This window comes from Microplitis demolitor, chromosome 4, assembly GCF_026212275.2.
Source record: "Microplitis demolitor isolate Queensland-Clemson2020A chromosome 4, iyMicDemo2.1a, whole genome shotgun sequence".
NCBI classification, from domain to species: Eukaryota; Metazoa; Arthropoda; class Insecta; order Hymenoptera; family Braconidae; genus Microplitis; species Microplitis demolitor.
In genome coordinates, this window is record NC_068548.1 from 16,617,908 (window position 1) to 16,640,259 (window position 22,352).

General features: G+C 30.7%; 1 protein-coding gene across 2 annotated transcripts; it reads right to left on the reverse strand.

Annotated features, from left to right (window-relative positions):
• Nucleotides 1-1,136: 1,136 nt before the first annotated feature.
• LOC103571487 (sodium/hydrogen exchanger 9B2) lies at nucleotides 1,137-21,764 on the reverse strand. 2 transcript variants are annotated; one of them, XM_053738257.1, is made up of 7 exons: nucleotides 21,519-21,764; nucleotides 20,486-21,335; nucleotides 20,009-20,383; nucleotides 9,629-9,893; nucleotides 9,325-9,525; nucleotides 8,928-9,092; nucleotides 1,137-1,786 (listed from the first exon to the last, which is right to left on the reverse strand). In XM_053738257.1, exons 2-7 carry the CDS (start codon nucleotides 20,809-20,811, stop codon nucleotides 1,262-1,264), a joined length of 1,857 nt encoding a protein of 618 aa, XP_053594232.1. In that variant the 5' UTR covers nucleotides 20,812-21,335; nucleotides 21,519-21,764; the 3' UTR covers nucleotides 1,137-1,261. The 2 variants fall into 2 exon arrangements, with proteins under 2 accessions (XP_053594232.1, XP_053594231.1); XM_053738256.1 differs by having other exon boundaries at nucleotides 20,486-21,351.
• Nucleotides 21,765-22,352: the final 588 nt, after the last annotated feature.

Consider the following 22,352-nt stretch of genomic DNA (forward strand, 5'->3'; position numbering starts at 1 on the left):
TTATCTGATTTAATTATGAACGACGTACTGGTGGAATGGGTCTTCGATTCATCCTCGTACACCCTGGGCTCGATGGCGAATTTTCCTCCCGTGGATTGACCAGGTTCCTTGGGCCGCTGGTTGAAGAACCTCCTCACAGAACGCACTTAGTAACTTCACTGGTGGTTTTCCAAATCAATTACAAAATCCAGAATATTCCCGAAGAAATTTATCACAAATAGAAAGCTTTCAATTTAAATTTTAACGTATAAAAGAAGTAGCCAAAAGATATGTCGCTAGCTAGCTCTATGCGTGGATACTCTCACGATCGCTTGAACTCAAGTATATACAATGACTAGATATGATCAACTTCTCATTAGGCCGACTCATATAAATTGTTATGAGTCTTGGTGTTAGAGTAGGGACCTCGCTAAGCGTCATCAGTCTACTCTAGGTGATGGTCAGGGCCTAACTCCTCGACCAAGTATTTGCTGGCCCTTTTATATGTTAATTTTGGAGGGGTGGAACTACCTCACTGTCGTCTAAGTTCAAATAGAATTTCATCTAGGTGGCCTTTGACATGGTCCCAAGTGACTAAGGAGTGTTAATTAACATACAAATTGTTCTAACAGATGGCCGTAGAATCAGTTAGATTTTGCGCTCGAGATTCAAGTCGTAAAATCAAAACGCACGGTTACAGAATACTGGATCGATAATACTTTGGATTTCGGGAGGAAAAATACTTTTTTTTCAGTGCGATAATTTACCGTACAATTGCGGCAAGCCTTATATATTTTACTGTAAAGTGAAGTATTGCACTGTAAAAACTGTAGAAACAATAACAAACATACGGTAAGAATGCCACAAATTACGGAAACTCGCCGTATTTTACTGTGATGCACTATAGAATACCGTAAATGACCTAAATTGCGGAAAAATCGGCGTAGAAATACCGTATTTTACGGTAAAATCCGGTAAATTACCGTTATTTGGATCTGCTACGGCGTGTAGTACTGTTGAATTATATTGGTAACAGTATATCCAGACAGAGTATTGATAGTATACCGGGTCCAGTATAGTAGTCCAGCATAAGCCTTCGCATGTTGATTTTCGTTACAAAGAATGCTTTTTATTGTTGTTGATAAAATAATTATTTTTTTTCCACTTAATCAATATTTTATTGTATGTACAAATTTGATTTATAGAAAACACAATAATATTCTACATAGGAGATTAGTGATATAATAAATAAATGAAAATGATCACAAATTTTTCATTAAGTTTAATGATTATCTACCGAGTTTTCTTCCAGATCTGGATCCTCATTGATGATAGAGATATCTCTAATAGAAGGTTTTCGTGACCTCCAACCTTCATGTGGGACTGGAGCTGCTGCTGTTTTTGTTAGAAGTTTAGGACCAGCTAATGAAATAATAATAGCACCGGTTGGTGCAGTTAAAAGAATCGAAAGAACACACAAAGTAAGAGTTGTCTCTGCATATCGCACTTGTTCACTGTCATTCCTGTCAATTTGGTCTAAAGTAACTGGTCCCAAAGCGGCTTGGACAGTTGCTTTAGCCATACATGCAAAGGCAATAAATATTTTTTCCTTAGCATTAAGTTTTGATTTGACACCCACAAGAAATGTTACTACAATCCGCAGAATTATTGCAGTTAAAAGACAAGCAATACTGAAATAAATTGTTTCACCTTTCAATTCATTTATTTTAATTTGTGTTCCAGTTAAACCAAATAAAATTGGTTCAAATATCATCCAAAATATTTCAAAAGCGATTGCTACTGGATTCTGTAAAAAAAAAAATTTTAAGTTTGGAATATTTATATTAAGATGAATATAGAAAAAAGACTTTGACGCATATAAATAGCTTTAGTAGCTCATCTCTACAAACTATTGGTCTCGTCTGACATTAGTTATTCGTACAACATTCAATACAAGTCGGCATAAATAAATCGTCAAGTTCTGCAGGTGAAAATATTTGGCCGAAAATTGGCCTAAAACACGTCGAAAAATTTGTAATGTTATTAAGTACGCCGAAAATCGGCCGAAGGCAGGCCGAAAAATTTGTATTCTTCTTGAAGAGGCCGAAATTTGGCCGATAGTTGAATCGGCCTGTTTTTGGCCATAGTATTTTTATTAAATAAAATTATGGTACTTGAAAAAAATTTCATGCAACTCAAATTAGAATATCAAAAATTTTCAAGTATTGGAACTTAAAAATATATTCTAAATTTTTGAGAAAAATTATGTTTTCAATTTATAAAATGTTTTAGTAACTCTGTAAGTTATAACTTTATATAAGACACAGTGAAAACATTTAATTATTTAATAGTTATAGTGACATAATGTTTATAGGAATAGTTTATATTTTGGTACAATATAAAATTTTCTTTCGTAGTATCATTGATGTAAGTTATATGACAGTTCGTGACTGAGTGAAAATATATTAATGAGCGAAAATGAAAAATCGATTTTTTTTTTTCATATGAGAAAAATTTTTCATTATTAACAGATTATAATTTTAAACTATTATTTCTTATGAATGTGGGAAGCTCGTAGTAAAAGACCCAGGTAGTAAACACCGGAACTCGCTAGGCCAAAATTCGGCCGAAGCTCGTTAGGCCTAAAAGTGATCGACAATGAAGCTTAAAAATGGCTATTGTTAGAAACGAGGATTTATATTATTATTATTATTGTTATTGTTATCATTGTTATTATTATTATTATTATTATTATTATTATTATTATTATTATTATTATTATTATTATTATTATTATTATTATTATTATTATTATTATTATTATTATTATTATTATTATTATTGTTGTTGTTATTTGATTGCATAGAATAGAAATAATTGTATTCATCAAATAGTTATTCAACTGTCCGGGAAAAGTGCATTATATATTGCCGTATATTAAAATTTCCAATATATACATAGCTATGTATAGAAATGTCAACTAAATTAAGAAAAAAGACTCGATTTCTGTACTTCTTTTTTTTTTTTGTTCAATCATTTTGGTTATGCGGGAATCATCAGATATGTGATTAATTTAATTTCTAATCTAGTAGAAATTTTTTTATCTCGAGAAAAAACGCTAAAATTATCAACTAACTGCACACGCTTTAGTGGGATTCGAATCCGGGACCTAACGGACGAAAGACCAACGCATTAACTACCCTGTTTAGAAAATCTCATAGGATCCAATAGATTCTCATAAATTCCCATAGAAATTTTATGAGAATGAATGAGTTCTATGAGAAGTGCTATAATTAAGTATAGGGCCTTATACATACAGCTATAAAAATCTATCGGATTTTTTAAGCAAGGTACTAGGCTACGCTATTTTTTTTTTCTCGGGTCAAAAAATTAGATCTGTTTTAAAATAAATGATAAATTCAAATATTTTTTCTTTGATTCAAGTTTATAAATCGTATTTATTTTATATAGGAATTTAATCTGTTTTTGCCCGTACTATTCCTTATCTCGGCCAATATCAGACTTATTTTCGTGTGATATTTAGTCTGTTTTAAGTCGGGTTTAGACGAAAAACAGACTTTTTTATTATAATTATTGGTCTGTGGTATATTGATTTTAAGGACAAAAGCAGACTTTATTTACTATAGTTGTTAGTCTGTTTTTAATCTCATTTAGATCAAAAACAGGATTTTTAAAAATATAAATAATAATAATACTAATAATCTAGATTTATAAATTTATTTTAATTTTCTTAATATTTGAAACGCTTATGCGCTTCTGTAATGGGATGTCACGAGAATTTTGATGTTTTCTAATGCCAAAATATTTTCTATTTTATTCAGTAAATAAGAAAAATTTTTTGACATTTTTAAGAGTTATTTTATCACTTTTATTCAGTGCTATAAATATTCAGTCAAGGCAACTAAAAATTAAGCTGTCAAACTTTCATTAATTGCCGTCATTTTTAAACAAAAGATACTAAGTAAATAGTAAACAAAGCAATCAATTCTGTAACTTAATATTTTTTTTATAAATATTGCTCATACATAAAAATTTTATAAGTCCATGATCTACTTTTGTCCTTGAAAATATTCAGAACTAAAATTTTTTAAAGTTCAAGAATTAATCTAGTTTGATTTGCCCGTAACGCAGTTGTTTTTTAAAACAATAGGCCGATAACAGTTTAAAATTTTTGTAAAAGATCCAAAACAGATCAAATAGTCTAATTAGACTAAAATCAAAACAAATTTTTCGGTCCAGGTAGATTAAAATTTTTATAGAAGTTCAATAACAGACCAAGAAGTTCAAATACAGTCCAGTTAAACTAAAATCAGATCAAATTTTTCGACCCGGGAATGCACTACCGATTAGACAGTGGCACGGCGTAGACGTCTTCTCAGCTCCTTGTGGTGCCTTGACTCCTCGGTTAACCACTAATACTTGTCGCTCAGACCATGAGCGTCCAGGCTGTCGGCCAAGGAAAGTGCCCTTGAGTAATTAAAATCAAACCATCTTTTCTTAATATCATCAGCGGAGAACTCAATTTTTTTTCGTGCTTTATGACGCTTCCAGTGATATATAACTGGCACATTATTTCCATCCCGGATTAAGCCTTTATGATCAAGCGGTAGGAATGTTTGAGGAGGGAGAAGTCCTGTTTCATTATATTTGTTTAAATCCTCTTCACTAAAGCGGGTTAGATTATTGATTGCGGTGTTGTTTATTTGAGGTAACTTACTGAAATAGTCCCTGATGAGTCTTATGATGTGATTGTCTATTCTGGGAATCATGGCAATATTATAAATGTCTTTGTTGCAGATGAACTTGTTAAAATTTGATTCTGCTGATCTGTAGGCCCTGATGCATGTTCTGATACACTTCCTTTCGAAAACACGGAAATTTCCCATGATTGCCGCACTGGTGTTCCACCAGATTGGGGCAGCATATGTTAGGATTGGCCTGACTAGATGAAGGTAGTAGATGATTTTTGCTCTCTTCATTAGATTTTTGTTGTGAAAAATTCTGCCGTTCGCCTTGAATGCCGCTTTTGCCTTGGCCAGTTGGATGTCAGGATGGCCTCTCAGTCTCAGCAGATGGTCTATATGGACGCTAAGGTATTTGACGGTCATTTTGTGTGAAATAATTACTTCTTCGCCCTTTAGGTCTACCATTGCTTTCTTACTCAAATGATTGGATACGCATCTGAAGACTATCGTTTCGCATTTATCCGGGTTCATTCGTAGATTCCACGTTCTGTAGAAAGCATTTATTTTGTCTACCAGGTTTTTTAGGTTGCTTTGTAAGGTTGGTGGGTTTTTACCAGCAATTTCAATTATTAAGTCGTCTGCATACGCCACAGCAAATAATTTAGGATCCGGATTTAGTCCAAATAGATTCAGAATTGTCATAGTGAAGATATTGAAGAGTATTGGTGAGTTCGACCTACCCTGTTAAAGGCCTTCGAGGATTTTGTACGTATTTTTGGAGCAGTTGACGCCGTCCCATATACGGAAGGTTCTTCCTAGAATCATGTCGACAGTCAGGAGGACTAGCCAGAGAGGAAAGCCGATTTTTTTTAGCCTAAATATTAGACCGTTGATCCAGACTGAATCAAAGGCCTTTTCAAGGTCTATTAAGGCCGCTGCTACTCTGAGGTTTTCACTTAAGTGATTTACCAGTAGATCCAGGATCTTATGGATGGCATGAGTTGTACTGTGTTTTGCCCTGAAGCCAAACTGATGATCATGCATTATTTTTTTGTCACGGCAGACTTTGACTATATGGTTGTTTACAAGTATTCCAAACACTTTGCCCAGATTTGAGGTCAAGCTGATAGGTCTATAGCTAGTAGGCTTACCAGGATCTTTGTCCTTTTTTAGAATTGGCAGAACCTTGGCATATTTCCAAGCTTCAGGAAAGTAGGTAGAATTGATTGTTATTGAGTATTATGACTAGGTCTCTGATAAGTCTTGGTGGTAGGTGCTTCAGGATAATGGATGGTTTTTAGTCTAGACCGCTTGAGGTTTTATTCGGAAGCTTCCTGAGTATATTGTACAGTTGGGAGTAATTAAAATATGGGCTCTTCTTCAGTTACTGCTGTTGGGTTCAGGGCACTATTGTTACTCGAAAAGGTAGTAAGGGTGGTGCCAGCAGCTCTTCTACTGTTCAGTAGGGTTTTGATATTCTCAGCTTCTTTGTCAACAAGCTCTTTGTGTCTAGTGCCTTCGTTGAGGTATCTTGGAGCATTTATTGACTGGTAGAATTCTCCGATGACATTTAATTTGTCTATAGGGTCACCACCGGACGGACTCTGACCGGAAAATTTGTGACGGTCATTTCGCAATAGAACAGGCTCGTCATTTAGGTCCGTCGGTCACAAAACCGTCAGCGGACCGTCTTGTGACCAAAACTCAAAATAACGGTCATTCCGCATCACTACTTACCGACGTTCGTAGGCTTCTTTTATCCCTGATGGACGTAATTTCCGTATAAACAGAGAAAAGAAAACTACGCTGCCAGATCGGAGAATCGACGCAATATGAATATTTTTGGACTTCTGAGCATGTGAGAGCAAGCGAAAAAGTGCACTGTACCTTAACTAGTTTTCATTATATTAATAGTACTTAAGATAGGGAGAATCGTCTTTAAAGTTGAGCACGACTGCTCGATGGGAACGTCCTTAATTAAACCAATGCTATCCTATGCTGCTCCAGTCTGCTAGAACACAGGGGCAGCTATGATGGAAAAGCTCAGATGCTTCGAAAGGAAGTGTCTGAAAGCTTGTCTAGGTCAATACAGATCAGCGTCCGCAGATTTCAGGCAATTCATTAGCAACAAAAAACTATACAACATGGCAATCATCCTACGCATTGACTGCTTCTTCATCAAATTATCCCGTGACTACTTTAGCAAGCTCCCGCTCATCAACAACACTCTAATCAATAATCTAACGGCAATAGATCTTAACGACATTGAAGAACGTCTCGAAAATGGTTACCTCATCCCACAATTATTTATGCACATCGACTACAAAGGACTTATTCAAGATCACAACAACATATCAGTACTTTACCACTGGAGTAGACACCAAGCTGATGAAAAAAATCAATATAACTACCAAGGACATTAAGTGGCGTAACAACATGGTGTACTCCATGGCAATCTCCACGACAGACGCCATAGATCCAAGCAGACTCTCAAACAAATACTGGTGGTTATCAGACAACTCTACGCATATAAAAGAGCTGAAACCAAGGCTAAAGGCTAATCAAGTTACATACACAATTCACATTATAGTGATACTATCGCTTGTAAATATTGTAAATAGTTTTAAGTTATTTATTATTCAACAGCTTCAGACGGGTTTTTCTAAAGTCTATTTTTTCCCGTTCTCTTTAATCTCTGTCAAAATAATAATTTATCATACTAATTCCAATCATATTAGTGAATCAAAACAGGTTCTGGCTTACCATCTGCGCATGTGAGTGCACGCCAGTGCTCAACAGCCACAAAAACCTCATAGTTTATATAAGTATTTTTTAAGTTATATTTCTACTTATAATTAACATGTAATAACTAAATGAAAATAAACTTTATTTTTAAAAAAAGTAGCGTAGCCTAGTCGTTAATGCGTCGGTCTTTCGTTCGTTAAGTCCCGGGTTCGAACCCCACTAAAGCGTGTGCGGTTAGTTGATAATTTTCTCGAAATAAAAAATTTCTACTAGATGAGAAATTGAATTAATCACATATCTTATGATTCCCGCATAACCAAAATGATTGAACAAAAAAAAAAAAAGAAATACAGAAATCGAGTGAGTCTTTTTTTTTAATTCAGTTGAAATTTCTATACATAGCTATGTGTATATATTGGAAAATTTAATATATGATCATATATAATGCACTTTTCCCGGACAATTGAATAACTATTTGATGCATACAAATATTTTTATTCTATGCAATCAAATAGAATAATAATAATAAATTATTATTATTATTATTATTCTATTTGATTGCATAGAATATTAAATAATAATAATAAGTATAATGATAACAATAGTATGAGTCCTCGTCTCTAACAGCAGCCATTTTTAAGCTTCATTGTCGGCATTTTTTCGGCCATTTTAGGCCTAACGAGTTTCGGCCGGATTTCGGCCTTTTTTGGCCGAAAAAAAAATTAATTTTTTTTTTTTCAGTTTGAAATATTTTCACTCGGATACAATATAATTTTAGGTGTTATATAGAATATAACTAATATACTGTGACTGAGGTCGGTCTTTTTCTTCAGAATAATTCCTGAGTTCTTCGATATTTTTACCGAATTAATATTAACCAAAGAAAGAAATAAAAATAAATGTCGTTTGAACTCAATCCGCTAAGGAAATAATATACTGATAGAATAGATAAAATTAGAGTCTCTAGCACTCGAATCGTGTCTAACAGTGCCAAGTAAAGCTTCAAGTAGAACTCCAGTCAACTCTTGAGCGTCGGCAGATCGTTATAAACCGTCTTTTTGCTTCTTTTTTTTCTTACTCGGCCTCAATTTTTTCCAACATTCCCCTCTCCTTTTTCACGAGAGTAACTCAACTCAAACCGTCGACGCGTTGGCAAAAAATATTGCACGACTCATGATGCGAAGCCTCAGAGTGTGCTTTACGATTGAAAATTTTCCATTTCTATCAGAGCTTTTGGATTCTTTCACTTTCAAAATTACGCCACCCTTTACGAACCGAAAAACCCGACTATTTCCTGTACGACCAAGCGATGGCTCTTTATATAGAAAACGAATAAGATATAACGCGCTGTTCTTTTTTTTAATTCTTTTTTTGCCGTTTATCATGTCGATAGAACACATTTAAACTTAATAATTAAGTTCCAAAAAAACACGACATTTCTTTTCAACACTATAGAAGTAATCTATACTGAGCGTGCTTTTAAATATGAATACTCACATCTTCGACATCCCATCCATCGTCTTGCCAAAAGTAACAGCTAACAAATGCAGCTGCAACTACAGCGAGTGGACCGGCTCCTCCTAGCTCTATTGCTTCACTTCCAAAAACTGCGATAAGCCCACCACACAATAACATGAGAACTCTCAAAGGAACCATAAACGGCTAAAATATATAATAATTTTATTAAAATAATAATTACACTAATAGAAGGATTTTTTAGCATTTAAAAGAGAGTTCTTAGTATTTAAGAAATTATTTCTTAAAAATCATTTTTTAAATAGTAATAAATATTTGTTAAATACGAAAAAATGATGTTTAAAAAATGATTTCTTAAATACTAAGAAATCCTTCTATCAGTTTACTTAGAGTTTTTTTTTTTATTATATAGACATACATCCCCCTTTTCCGGAACATATTTGGCAAGATAACCCCAAAGGATACCAAAACCAAGACCTCCGATTATTGAAATTGGTCCTTGAAGAATTTGATACCATAAAGCATCGTGAGAAAACATTACACTTCTAATAATACCAAAAATTGCAACTGATGCAGCATCATCAATACCGGCAATTGCAATTATAAGAGTTGGAATTCCCTAAAGAAAAAAAAAAAATGAACATCATCAATTTTCATTTAAATATTCTTATAACATTATATCTTAAAATATATGTAATATGTTAATGGTTTTTTTTTTTTACTTTGGCAACACCGTAACCCTTTCTACGAAGCCTGAAGAGGCATGGAACGACGACAGCTGGTGATACTGCTGCGACAATGCTTCCAATTAAAAAGGTCCATATCCAGGGTAAGTTAAGAAGATATCTCGCCGTAACTGCAACTAACGTGGCTTCCACGGTCCAAGGCACAAGCCCTAACTTTGGCATCGTTATCTTTTGTCTCTTCAGGGCATTTGGATCTAGGTCGAGGCCAGCCCGAATTAATATTATGACTAACGCGATTTTTCTGAAATTTATTAATTTTAAAATATATGATTTTAATAATTTTTTTTTTTTTTTTTCATTATAAAATTATTCAAAATTAGTTGGCAAATAAATAATTTTACTTTTTCCATTTTTAAACTACGAAATAATATGTACCAACTTATGTTTATATTTAAAAGTAAAAAAAAAAAAAACAACTTTACATAAATACATAGAAGTAATGATATCATTAGAACTGTAGCCGCTAGGAAATGAGTATTGATATGGAAATTTGTTTTAAAAATTGATTATGATATATACACAGAAAAAAAATCTAGGCTCAAGAAATTTTTTCTTGCCGCAAGAATATTTTTGCAATTCTGAATGAAAACGAAAATTTTCTTAGTTCAAGTGTCACGGCTGCTACATTCAAAAATTTTTAATTTTTTTTTCCTCTCTTCCAAAATAAGTACACACTAAAACCTCTTGTACGTAAACCTTTTTATGTATAACGCCAACTTACTGACGCCAAAAGTCGTACCGGACAAATATACCTACCTAAGTGTTGACAATTAAGTCGTACTGTCCCACATAGGAAAGGTACTAATGGGATACATGTATTATAAGTTTCTCTTATTCTACAGAATTCATCAGTTTTCACTTAACGAACTTTTAAAATTTATGTATCTGTTCCCATTTAACTAATCTAAGCATAGAAGCGGTAGTCTTTTTTTTGATTTTTCATCTTAAAACTATAGACCACCCAACTCATGCACACCTGCATGTGATTCTTGGAAATTAGAGAAAGCTAATGAAAACCTCCAAATTTATGGTTTCCTACACGAGCATGCTCGGCGACAGAATGGGTAAAGTGAACGATCGTTCAGGAAATGGCCGAGTGGCATAACTGGTAAAGCTCTCGCCAATGCCGAATCGGTCCGGGTTCGACTTCTACCATGAGCAAACAATTTATTGTTCTTAACTTGTTCATAAACCATTTAATCGAGAGAGTTTATTCCTTATTCCCTCTACTGCCGTATTGTGATGTTCTGAATATACGCATACACTTTCCTGCTTGACAACATTTAATATTTATACTAGGTTAAATTCACTCAAAAATATAGGTCGATATATATTTTTAAGTAGTCATTTATTGTCTTGAATCAAGACTACGTTTTTGTTAAGTTGAGAAAAAAAATCATCAATTCAAAATATTATTTCTTCAATAAAGAAAGGAATTATTTTCTTTTAAAAAGATATTTATATTAAATGGGAGAATTTTATGTCTTCAGTTAAGTAAATATTTGCATGATTCAAGAAAAGTTATTTTATTAAATTAAGAATATAATTTATTTAAGACGCGTTTTCATTTGTTTCTCTATTCGCACTCAACTGGATAAATGGTACTATCTCTGTTGCACTTGTACATTAAATAGGAACTTTGTCCAAGCTTTTCTCGTAAACAAATGGAAGTTATCAAAAAATTCAAATGCACTTCGCTAGTTCATAGAGTAAAGCATCGGGTCTGTGTCTTTATTTTGCGTTTAGAGCTTTTATTTCAGAGAAAAGCTGGGACAAAATTATCTGAAAACCGTTCTTAAATCAAAATAAAAATTTTCTCATTCCAATAGACCGTTGTCTTGAGTCGATAATGTAGTTTTCTCAAACTGAGAGTGAATGTTCTGCCACGCGAAAAATGTTCTTGATTTGAGATGTTGATATGGAGCTAAATACCGTTCTGTCTACGGTATAGTGACACGGTAAGCTCGCGCCATGACACTTTGCACATATACATGTGTTTGATTTGAACATGTACTTGGCGCGAGATACTACCGTGTCTCCTGATGTATTGTGACAATTTACTATACTCACTAACTAAGACAGAAAAGCATCTTGTTTTGATAGTTTTTTTTTACTTGGTGAGAAACAAAATAAATCTGATATAAAATAAATAATCTTAAATCAAGATTATTTAACTTGAATTAAAATTTAATTATTCTTAATACAATATTTTTCTAATATTAGTCGAAGAAAATGTTCTCGGATTAAAAAAACCCAACTACTCAGCCCAAGAATAAAAAAATGAAAGCAAAAATTATCTTAGGTCGAGTCAATCGTTTTTTCTGTACATATATATATATATATATATATATATATATATATATATATATATATATATATATATATAAAATTGAACATGATAAGACAAAAGATCAATATGTACATATATACGTAATAGTAATGAGAGTATATAAAAAGATTTTTTAAATAATATAAAAATGTGACATTTTTTATCAGATTTTGAAATAATTTTTTGTGAAATCATAATATTTGAAAAATAATAATGATAATGATTAAAGAAAGAAGAAAAACGATAAAAATAAATGATACGAAAGTGCTATCACTAAAAGAAAAATTAAATAAACTCAACAAAAGAGAGATTGAGTGTTAACACGAGGTACCACGTGATTTGTCAATTTATATTTATTTAAATGCCAATCAATTATCGATTTCAGCGCGAGAAAAAAATCGTGATAGAATCACGAGACTATTACTGTCATATGTTTGTTCGGCTTGACAACTCGGTAATCAATTAACACTCCCGATCCTTGTCTCCCCACTTTCTCAATTCTTCGAGTCATGAGACTTTTTCAATGTCTCCCGGCTTACTAATTGTAATGTAAGACCTCAACTGACTGTAAACTCTATAGATCAACATTCACGGTTGTATAAAAACATTTATCATTGTGTTGATCATACATTAAATTATCTGGTATTTTGTGATGGTGATGATAATGATGTAAGCGTGGGAGGTCTTAAGTTCTAAGTAGAAGATTTCACTGAAATAATTTCTGCTTTGAAATATACCATATATATATTTAAACGCATTGTTGCTGCTCGTATCTATTGCAGCGATTTCTTACATAATAGTTTCAAGCACATCTTTGTATAATGTATATACAATTCTTGAATTGTTTATGATCTATTAGCTTTCCCCCCAAATATTTTTTCAAAAAAAATATCGCTAAACTGTTAAAAATTTTTTTTATTTTCAAAACTAATTGTCATTCAAATTTAATACCATTTATTAATTATTCTTAAATAATAATTTTTCAAAAAATTAAGAAAATTAAAGCATAAACTTTATTGAAGATACAATATGACTATTTAAAAATATATGTTAAATGTGATTAATTAAGATACTGAGTAGGACTTAAATTCGAAAAATTTGTAAAATACAGTTTTTTTTTTCTTATTTAAAGTGTTGAAGATTTTTTGATAATTGAAGGTTTATCAAAGTCGTGACAATAAATTTCAAGTATTTAAAAAATAATTAAAAAAAAAAAAAAGGATTTTCAATTAAAAATGTGGTTTGTCGAATGACTACTAATATCTACAAAATTATTATTATTGACAATTAATTGACTTATGGATATAAAAAAAAACAACAATTAAAATGAAATAAAATAAACTACATTGTGATTAAAATCTTTATGAATTTATGATTCAAAAATTGAAATTGAAAAAAAATTGCAAATTGAACGCGGATTAAACTCGGAGAGGGTAATTTTTTATTTACTTAATCCCCTTGGAGTGAAGTTCACTCTAAAGGAAAGTTTATTTTAACGGTAAATCTCTGGAATAGAGTGAATGAGGATTGAAATGAAATTCACATTACTCAGAAATCATTCCGCTGAAAAAAAAAAAACTCAGTATTTATTCCGTTTGTGGAGTAAACTTTTCAAAAACTCCGGAACACCGAGTGAATATGAAGAAATTTATTTCATCACAAACTCATATTTACATTATATATCTATATGACTAATTCTAACTTGTTATTAACTGCAAAGAATTTACTTTAAAATTCAAGAAATATTTTTATCGGTAAAACATTAATTTAGTTAAGAATGAATGCTGTAACTTTTCTGACATGTATCACTACAAATAACATAAGATAAATTATTAATAAACGTAAATTACTGTTGTATCCAAGAAAACATTGTTGCATAAAATTTCACAGTTTTTACGATAGTTTTTTTTTTTTTTTTTCAATCAGTACTTCTTTATATTTTCAACTATAGGGATCTTTAGAAATAAGAATTAGCAATAAATAATTGAGATTTCAAGTAACAAAGTGATTGACTTCTATTAAAACGTTTTAAGAAGAAAGACTAATATGTACGCATAAAATACTCACTTTAAAAGTGAACAGTTGAAATGTATTCTTCCTTCGAATTTTTAAGTCGGTATTTTTTTTTTTTTTTTTTTTTGTAGCTAATGTTTTCTTTTTCATCCCGAATAGAAATGGTCCCAATACATACATTGAGTCCCAATTGGGAATTGATATGGCATGTCCTGTAGGTCTACCCCAGTAGGAATCCGGTCGGAACTTGTTGGGATAGCCCAATACAAAAATAAATAACTCTTATTGGTTTTGCCACATTGGGACCCAATCGAGAACTTGTTGGGATATCCCAGTGCAAAAATTAGTTACCCAACATCAGTTTTTCCTGAGTGGGACCTTGTTAGCATAACCAAATGCAAAAATTATTATTATTTTAATAACTTCTATGATTCATATACTATCCGAAATGCCCAAAATTTGTTACTAAAAGTTTTTATTATCAAAATAGTTAATAATACAACAAATTTGATTTTTACGTTTATATACGATATTTATGTTCAAATTACTTTTTTTATCTAAATTGTTTATAAACAAATTCATTATATCAAATTTATTTAATTGTCAAATTTATATTGTATTGTATTTTTCACTTCTTCTGAACAGGATATTCCGTTTTTTGTCCCTCCCTCCTCTCTTTTCTATTCTTTCTAAAGTATAATTTTGGTTGAATAAAATTTTGATTGAATGATTTTTTTTTTATTTAATTAAAGTACCATGAGGTTATAATTGGACAATGTATTTGACCGTAAAAATTTTTAATTTCTTTTAATAGTTTGTTTACTGGCTGAAAATTAAACAAAGTACACAACAATAAAATATTTATACAGAGAGTATGTCGACCAATGCACCACGGCCCATGCAGAAGCTGCCAGAATTGAACGACGGGGCCCTACTTGGTCCAACGTTGGGGAACGTAGCTTTGGCACACCTATATTGACCCATGCTTGGCTCAAGATTGGGTATTCAGTCCTGGCCATTCTAATCATTACCCGAGTCTAGGTCAGGACTGGGTGATCTATCCTTGGCCGTTACAATGATTACCCGAGCTTGGGTCAAGAATGGGTACTTAATCCTGGCCATCCCAGCCATTATCTGAGCCTAGGCCAGGACTGAATAATCTAGCTCTGGCCGTTACGATAATTACCCGGACTTGAGACAAGACTGGGTAAACTACAGTAGAATCTCCCTAATGTAACTCTCCGTAGTGTTATACTCTCTCTAAATTTGACAAGATTCTCTCCCTACTGTTGAGAATCCTGTCTCCTACTACGTTTTTTCGCGCGACCAATCAAAAAAAAAAGCTTAGTGGTGGGAAATTCAAATCCTCCCACCTACACCTATGCGATTAAATCCTAACCTAAAAACGAATTTTTTTGTACATTACGCATTTTTACGGCGCAGACCTGCGCAAATAAGACACGAGTATTGGTATGGTGGGGACGACAGAATTTGTTAACATTAAGGAATGGTCCGGGACAGGAGTGTTAACATTACGGAGATTTTACTGTAGCCTCGGCCATTCAATGGCAACCCAGAATTAGGCTAAGACTGGGTAACCTAGCCTTGGCCATTCAATGGCAATCCACCCGGGTAAAAAAAATTATATATAATTATGTATAATTATATATGAAAAATGGCCCTATATAATTATATATAACTATATGAGATTATATATAATTATGTAGAACTATATATAATTGAATTCCTATGCAATTTTTTAAATAAAATGTGAATTTTTGTATAGTAGAGGCTCTATACTTTTTATTTAAATCATTTTTTTTTTTTTTGAAAGTCCAAGTTGAATTTCTAAGAAAAATTATTTATGGAAACATTGATAATAAATATTTTTGTCATTATGTAATATCAAATGTACTATATTACCATCAAAAAAGGTACTTTTCACTCTGCCAAATAACGGGGGAGTACCCGGGCCGGAATAGTCTCAAGTTTGGAATTTAACAGTTCTGAAATAAGTTTCTTACCAGGGACACTACAAGTGGTAGGCGCGATCTCGTAGCGAGCACCGAACTACTTCCGCTGTTGCTTATGGCATCGGTGACTTCCCTTTCCTACGTACATATATATTGGGGTGTCCCAAAAAAAAAAACAAATATATACTTTGTTTTTAAACTTTTATGAGCCCAAAAGTTACTTTATATTATAAAAAAAACCTTCACTTAATTTTAGTCAGATATCTTTATACTGAAGTATCACAAATGGGGGGTCCCCTTTCCCATTTAAAATACGAAAATTTTTCATTTAAGTTTTTCGTTATTAAGACTATGAAAAAATTTTTTTTTAAATTCCACCTGGTATAATTTCGTAGGAAATAAAATTCTCTCCAAAAAGTGCTGATGCAATATGTACTTCAAACAAACTGGGAAAAAGTTACAGGGCGTCAAACATAGACAAAAATTTAGTTTCTTCAGTGTTAAATTATTTTTTGTTATTTTTCATTTTTATTCTATCGGAAAATTTTTTTTTAAAATAATGACAAGCACGGTCTTGTAGGAAATTTAATTTCCTACAAAAAGTATTCGATATCATATATACGTCAAATAAATGGGAAAAAAGTTAAAGGTTTTTAAATATCAACGAAAAATCAAGTTCACTTTTTGTTCACATTTAAGTTTAGAAAATTAATATTTTTAAAGATTGATTTTTCGTTAACATTTAAATCTCTGTAACTTTTTTTCATTCATTTAACGTATGTATGATATCAAATACTTTTTGTAGGAAATTAAATTTCCTACAAGACTGTGCTTGTCATTATTTGAAAAAAATTTTTTTTGATCGAATAAAAATGAAAAATAACAAAAAATAATTTAACACTGAGGAGATTAAATTTCTGTCGATCTTTGAAGCCCCGTAACTTTTTCCCAGTTTGTTTGACGTACAGAATGCATAAGCACTTTTGTGTAGAGAATTAATTTCCTACGAAATGATACCAGGTTGAATTTAAAAAAAAATTTTTTTCACAGTCTTAATAACGAAATATTAAAGTGAAAAATTTTCACGTGTATTTTAAATGGGAAAGGGGGCCCTCATTTGTGATAGCTTAATTTTAAAGATATCTGGCTAAAATTTAGTGAGAATTTTTTTAGTAATATAAAGTGACTTTTGAGCTCATAAGAGGTTTAAAAAAAAAAAAATTTTTTTTCTCTTTTGTGGTATCCCAAAATTGAAAGTATAAATAAAAATAAAAACTTTGGAAGCAATCTGGGCTCTTAATAATGATATTAAGGTTTGCCTCAATCCATTTTTCTATTTTCCGTTTAAATAACAGGGGAAAAAAAAATATTTTTTTTTTTTTAATTTTCTAGCTCATAAACCAATCAACGGATTTTTATGCACAATAAATATTTTCGTAGGAAAGTAACAAGATCTCAAAATTTATTATAAATTCAACTTCAACCTCGAATCACTTATGAACAAATGGGTTTATCAAAAAATGATAAAAGACTTTTTTTGTAGAGCATTCAATTCCCTACAAAAATATGTATGTTGAATTTTTCTACTGTGCATCGTTAGTTAGTTATGAAAATCAGAAGATGCAAAAAAAAATTTTTCCATGTTATTCTTATGGAAAATAGAAAAGTGCAATGCGGAACCTCTTAATGTTAACATTAAGAGCTCTAATTTTCACACGCGTCTCATTATATCTAAATGAAACTTTTGAACCTGTTTGCGAGAAGAAAAAAAAAATTTGTTATTTTTTGAATCACCCCAATATATATATACATATATATATATATATATATATATATATATATATATATATATATATAGGGTGGGGGGGAAACGGGGTATCTAAGGAAATACTAAGTTTTTGAAGACTAAAATATGATAAATCTTTTTTTTTTGTTTTTTTGATATTCAAGATAAATAGACAAAATTTTTAGCTGCCGTTAAGAAATAAAATTTTTACTTTTGGCGAGCAAAATGGGGTACCCTGAAAAAAAGCTGAAAAAAAAAAATTTCTGAAGTTGATCAAATTTCATTAAATTAAATTTTTTTTTTATGTAAAATACATAAAGAAAAATTACATTTCCCATCATTGGTGGCTTGTTTTTGGCCAAAGACTTTTACTCGCGATAACTTTATTAAAAGAAAAAATATTCTTCGGCCAAATTAAGCTGTTTCAGCCTATTTTCGGCCAAATATTTTCTCCTGGGTTTTCATTGCACTAAAATAACTTAAATTGCATGGAGATAATTTATTAAGGAACAAATTACACTCAAAATTGAGTCCATTTCTTCATTCATTGATTTTAAATTAATTATTTTAATCCAAGAAACCAGTGTTGTCAACTGTTACGTCCGAATCTTCGTAAGCACGGTCACTCTCGAAAGACATAAGTAGTCGGCCTAATTTTTTTTTCCATTAACTTTGTATTTTATATTGCAAGACCCTTTTTGAAAATCACATTCCAATTCCGTCTCGTTTCATTAGAATTAAATAATTTCAAAACTGATTATTCAACATTAAATTCTTGTATATACATAAAATGTTTTAGCTTTTTCTCTTTCTAACAGACTACCTCTATCTCTCTCTCTCTCTTCTTTCTTTTCATGTATTTATCTATCTAATTAGTACTGACAATAAAATTGGCGTGACAGTCGTAAAAGAAAGTGTTGACGTCTACGCAAAAAGCGGTTTATTCGAAAAAATAATTTTTTTCTAATTTCATTTTGAATAATTTAATTTAAAATATAATTTTCTGATTGATGTACGATTTTAAGAAAATTCAGTTATCTTTTCATCACTTTTCATTTTGAATGTATAGAGCCAACTGAACTAGTAAACAATCATCTTAGTAAGGTTCAGAAGTTGTCATATCATAAATCAATGAAACATTTAAATAACGGGAATAGAAATCCTTACTGATTATTTTTACATTTTGTTAGTTGTGTAATTTTAGTTTTTACTATGACATGAGCGATTGAGGTGTATGATTTTCGATTTTCTAACATTTTTATAAATACTATTTTTTATTTCATGATAAATAAGAAGTTTTCATTCATAAATTTGAATTTCTTCTTTTTGTTATGTCTAATAAATGTGTAAGATATGCATTCTTTGAATTAAAAAAAAAATAATAATAATTTTTTTTTTCCTTATTTTTATTTATTATTCACGGATATAAAATAAATATTTAACCAGACGCGGAAGGCTAACGACTAGAGCCGTAAAAATTGTTTGGAAATGACGTACAGCAAATTGATTACTAACATAATGTTGTCACGCGCTTTAGGCCAATAAGATCAAGTAATGAGTAACCACGTGGTTTTATAACATAAATATTTCTTTGAAAAAAAGTACATTATTGAAAGAGCTAATTATTTTTAGAAACATTAGAAAAAATTTGATATGTATTACTTAATATAAAAATTTATTATCAATAGATATAAAAAAAATGTTAGTATTATGTCAACATAAATTTATATAATCTATAAATTACATAAAAATAAATTATGACATTTATTGAATAATATTTGACCTAATAATTAAAATTCTTTGACAGTACGTCTACACCTTTTTTTTTAATTTTATTTAACTCACCGTCATTGACTCGTGATTTGAATTAATAATTAAATTCTTCTATTGAATTATAAAAAGTTATCACTACCTCAAAAAGTAATCAATAACAACAAGTAAATAACCTTGGGTTATTAAAAAATTGAAATTATCTATAGAAATGTAATTATCTTATCTCTGATAATAAAAAAATTAAAAAGATAATCTGTATATCAGGTAGCCCTTATAACGATTACAGCAATTGATTGAGTGTACTAATATTTGTATTATATCTAACACTCATTTACTTTATTATGCATCAAGTCAATCGACCTTAAAAGCAATGTAGACTTCAAGTATATTTAAACTGTTAAATAAAATGATTATACAAGATGTACTTGTTCATTCTGTAGACTTATACCATAACTATTATTATCAATTACTTCAATACTTACCGAAGATTTGCAATAACAGTCATATATCTTCCTTCAATGTATACAAGACCAGCATTCTGCATAATAAAACCCGTAAGAAGCATTCCAATAAGGGCAGGTAATGTTGTGAGAGAAAATAACCATCCACCAAAATGTGCCGCAATTGCCAGACAAGCAAGTCCAAACAATGGACCACCTGGAGCAGCATCAGCGCCTATTATGGAGTAAGTGATACCCCAAATCATGATACCCAAAAGAAAAAGACAGAAAATTCTTGAAAATTTTCTGTATGATGGGCAAAATGGGCGAGGACATGCTCGTCGCCAACCTGGTGGTTCCCATGACGGTGTGTCCTCTTTACCATGACACCGTGTACAGAATAGATACAGCCATGATCTAATAAAAAATAATATTAATAATAATTATAAGTACGTTTTTTAAAGAATTTATATAAATTTTGTTCAAATGTATTTAAAAAAAAAAAAATCAGTACCATACCTTTTAAGCTCCTCTGTATATTCAATTTTATCTCTTATTGAACTTGATAAACTCATTGCTGATTTTTTTCTATTCTGACTATTAGTATGACCATTATCAAGATCCAATTTATGTTGTATATTTTCATTACTACCATGATGAAGTATAGATTTCTTTTTTTGACAATCTGAATTATGATCAGAACTTGCACTGATTCGTCTATGATGTTCAAAAACTGGATTATCGATACCAATAACTTGATCACTTATAGAAACTCGTCTACTTCGCGTTGTATCTTCAAAAGATCTTACGTTTTTTCCATGTACTTCATTTACAGTATTCTCCATAATTATTTTATGCAAAAAAAAAAAAAAAACCTGGTAATTGTTAAATTCACTGGTAATTGTTATTTGATCGGCAAATAGACTACGCTGAATGATAAATTGAAATAAACTTTAAATACATGAACGAAAGTTATCTTCTTTTTTTTTTTAACTTGTATACTCCTTCTCCAGTATCATACGTTTTTTCTCGATAACCGTGCATCCAATGATAAATGATGAGAGCAAATTCTACAATATCATTGGTCTATATACAGAATATAAATGAAAACTTGTTGAGAATATGTATTTTAGTTATCCATGCACATCAGTACACGAGAATCATCGGTAATGATTTACGTTGACAAGTCATTGACTGATTCACTGATGGATAACTCGCCAGTCGTTTCATGAAGCTAGTTCAAGTTGCTTTGGTGGGGACACATACATTTATGTCTATCTCTGTTGTATATCTATGATATATAATTGTCAGCTTATCGGGACACAGGATGGGTGCACACCGGACACTAAATTGTTTGCCGCGCCTACGTCTGTTAGTATCATTACCTGAAGTTTTGGCAACAATATATACAACAATAAAAATAGATAAAAAGTTTTATAAATATATATATATATATATATATATATATATATATATATATATATATATATATATATATATAAATAAATAAATATATATATATATATAAAATTAAAAAAAGTATTTCACATACATACTAAAATGCTGTTTTACGTGATTATCGATGACCTACTACCATATATACTACACGAAGTCACATCACATTGCCGTTCTTTCAATTAGCACTTATCCTCGCTGAGCTTAAATGCTGAGGACAGTTTAACTAATGGAACAATATTCGGATTCGTTGTAGACTTGTACATACAATAGTCAGAGTATATGATACATAAGACATAACACCGATTCTTCTGACGTATGTTCGGAATTGTCAAGAATGAGGTGGGATACCACTTGTCTTTATCAGTCAGCTGAGATAGATGCAGTAGATTAACTCAAGATTTCTACTTACTCATTATTCTAGTTTGAATAGATACTATTTCCTTACACACAATTTTTTTTTTTACTTCGAGTTATTTGTATGAAATTTATTATAGTTTAGTTTTAAAAATTTTCTAACGTGACCGGTCAATATTTTTTTCCTGTTTTTTTTTTTTTTTTTTTTTTTTTTTTTATAAACAATTATTTTATATTATAAGAAACCTTCAAAATTATAAATTTTTTTTAATCAATTAAAAAAAAAACATATTAATTAATTAAGATTGAATATTAATTTACAATTATTCACTTTCAGATCAAGTTTATAAAATAAAAATGTATGACTATAAAATCCAGAGTTTAATAAATATTAAGCTCTTTTGTCTTTGCGCATTGAGAAAAAAAGTTACTTTTATAAAAAAAATACTTTTTTGATCCAAGAAATTAATTTATTAAAAATAATGTCTGAAATTATTTATTAACTAAAAAAATTACAATCTCTTTGATAATAATTATTTTCAACAAAAGTTTACTTACCTCAAAATAAAATGTT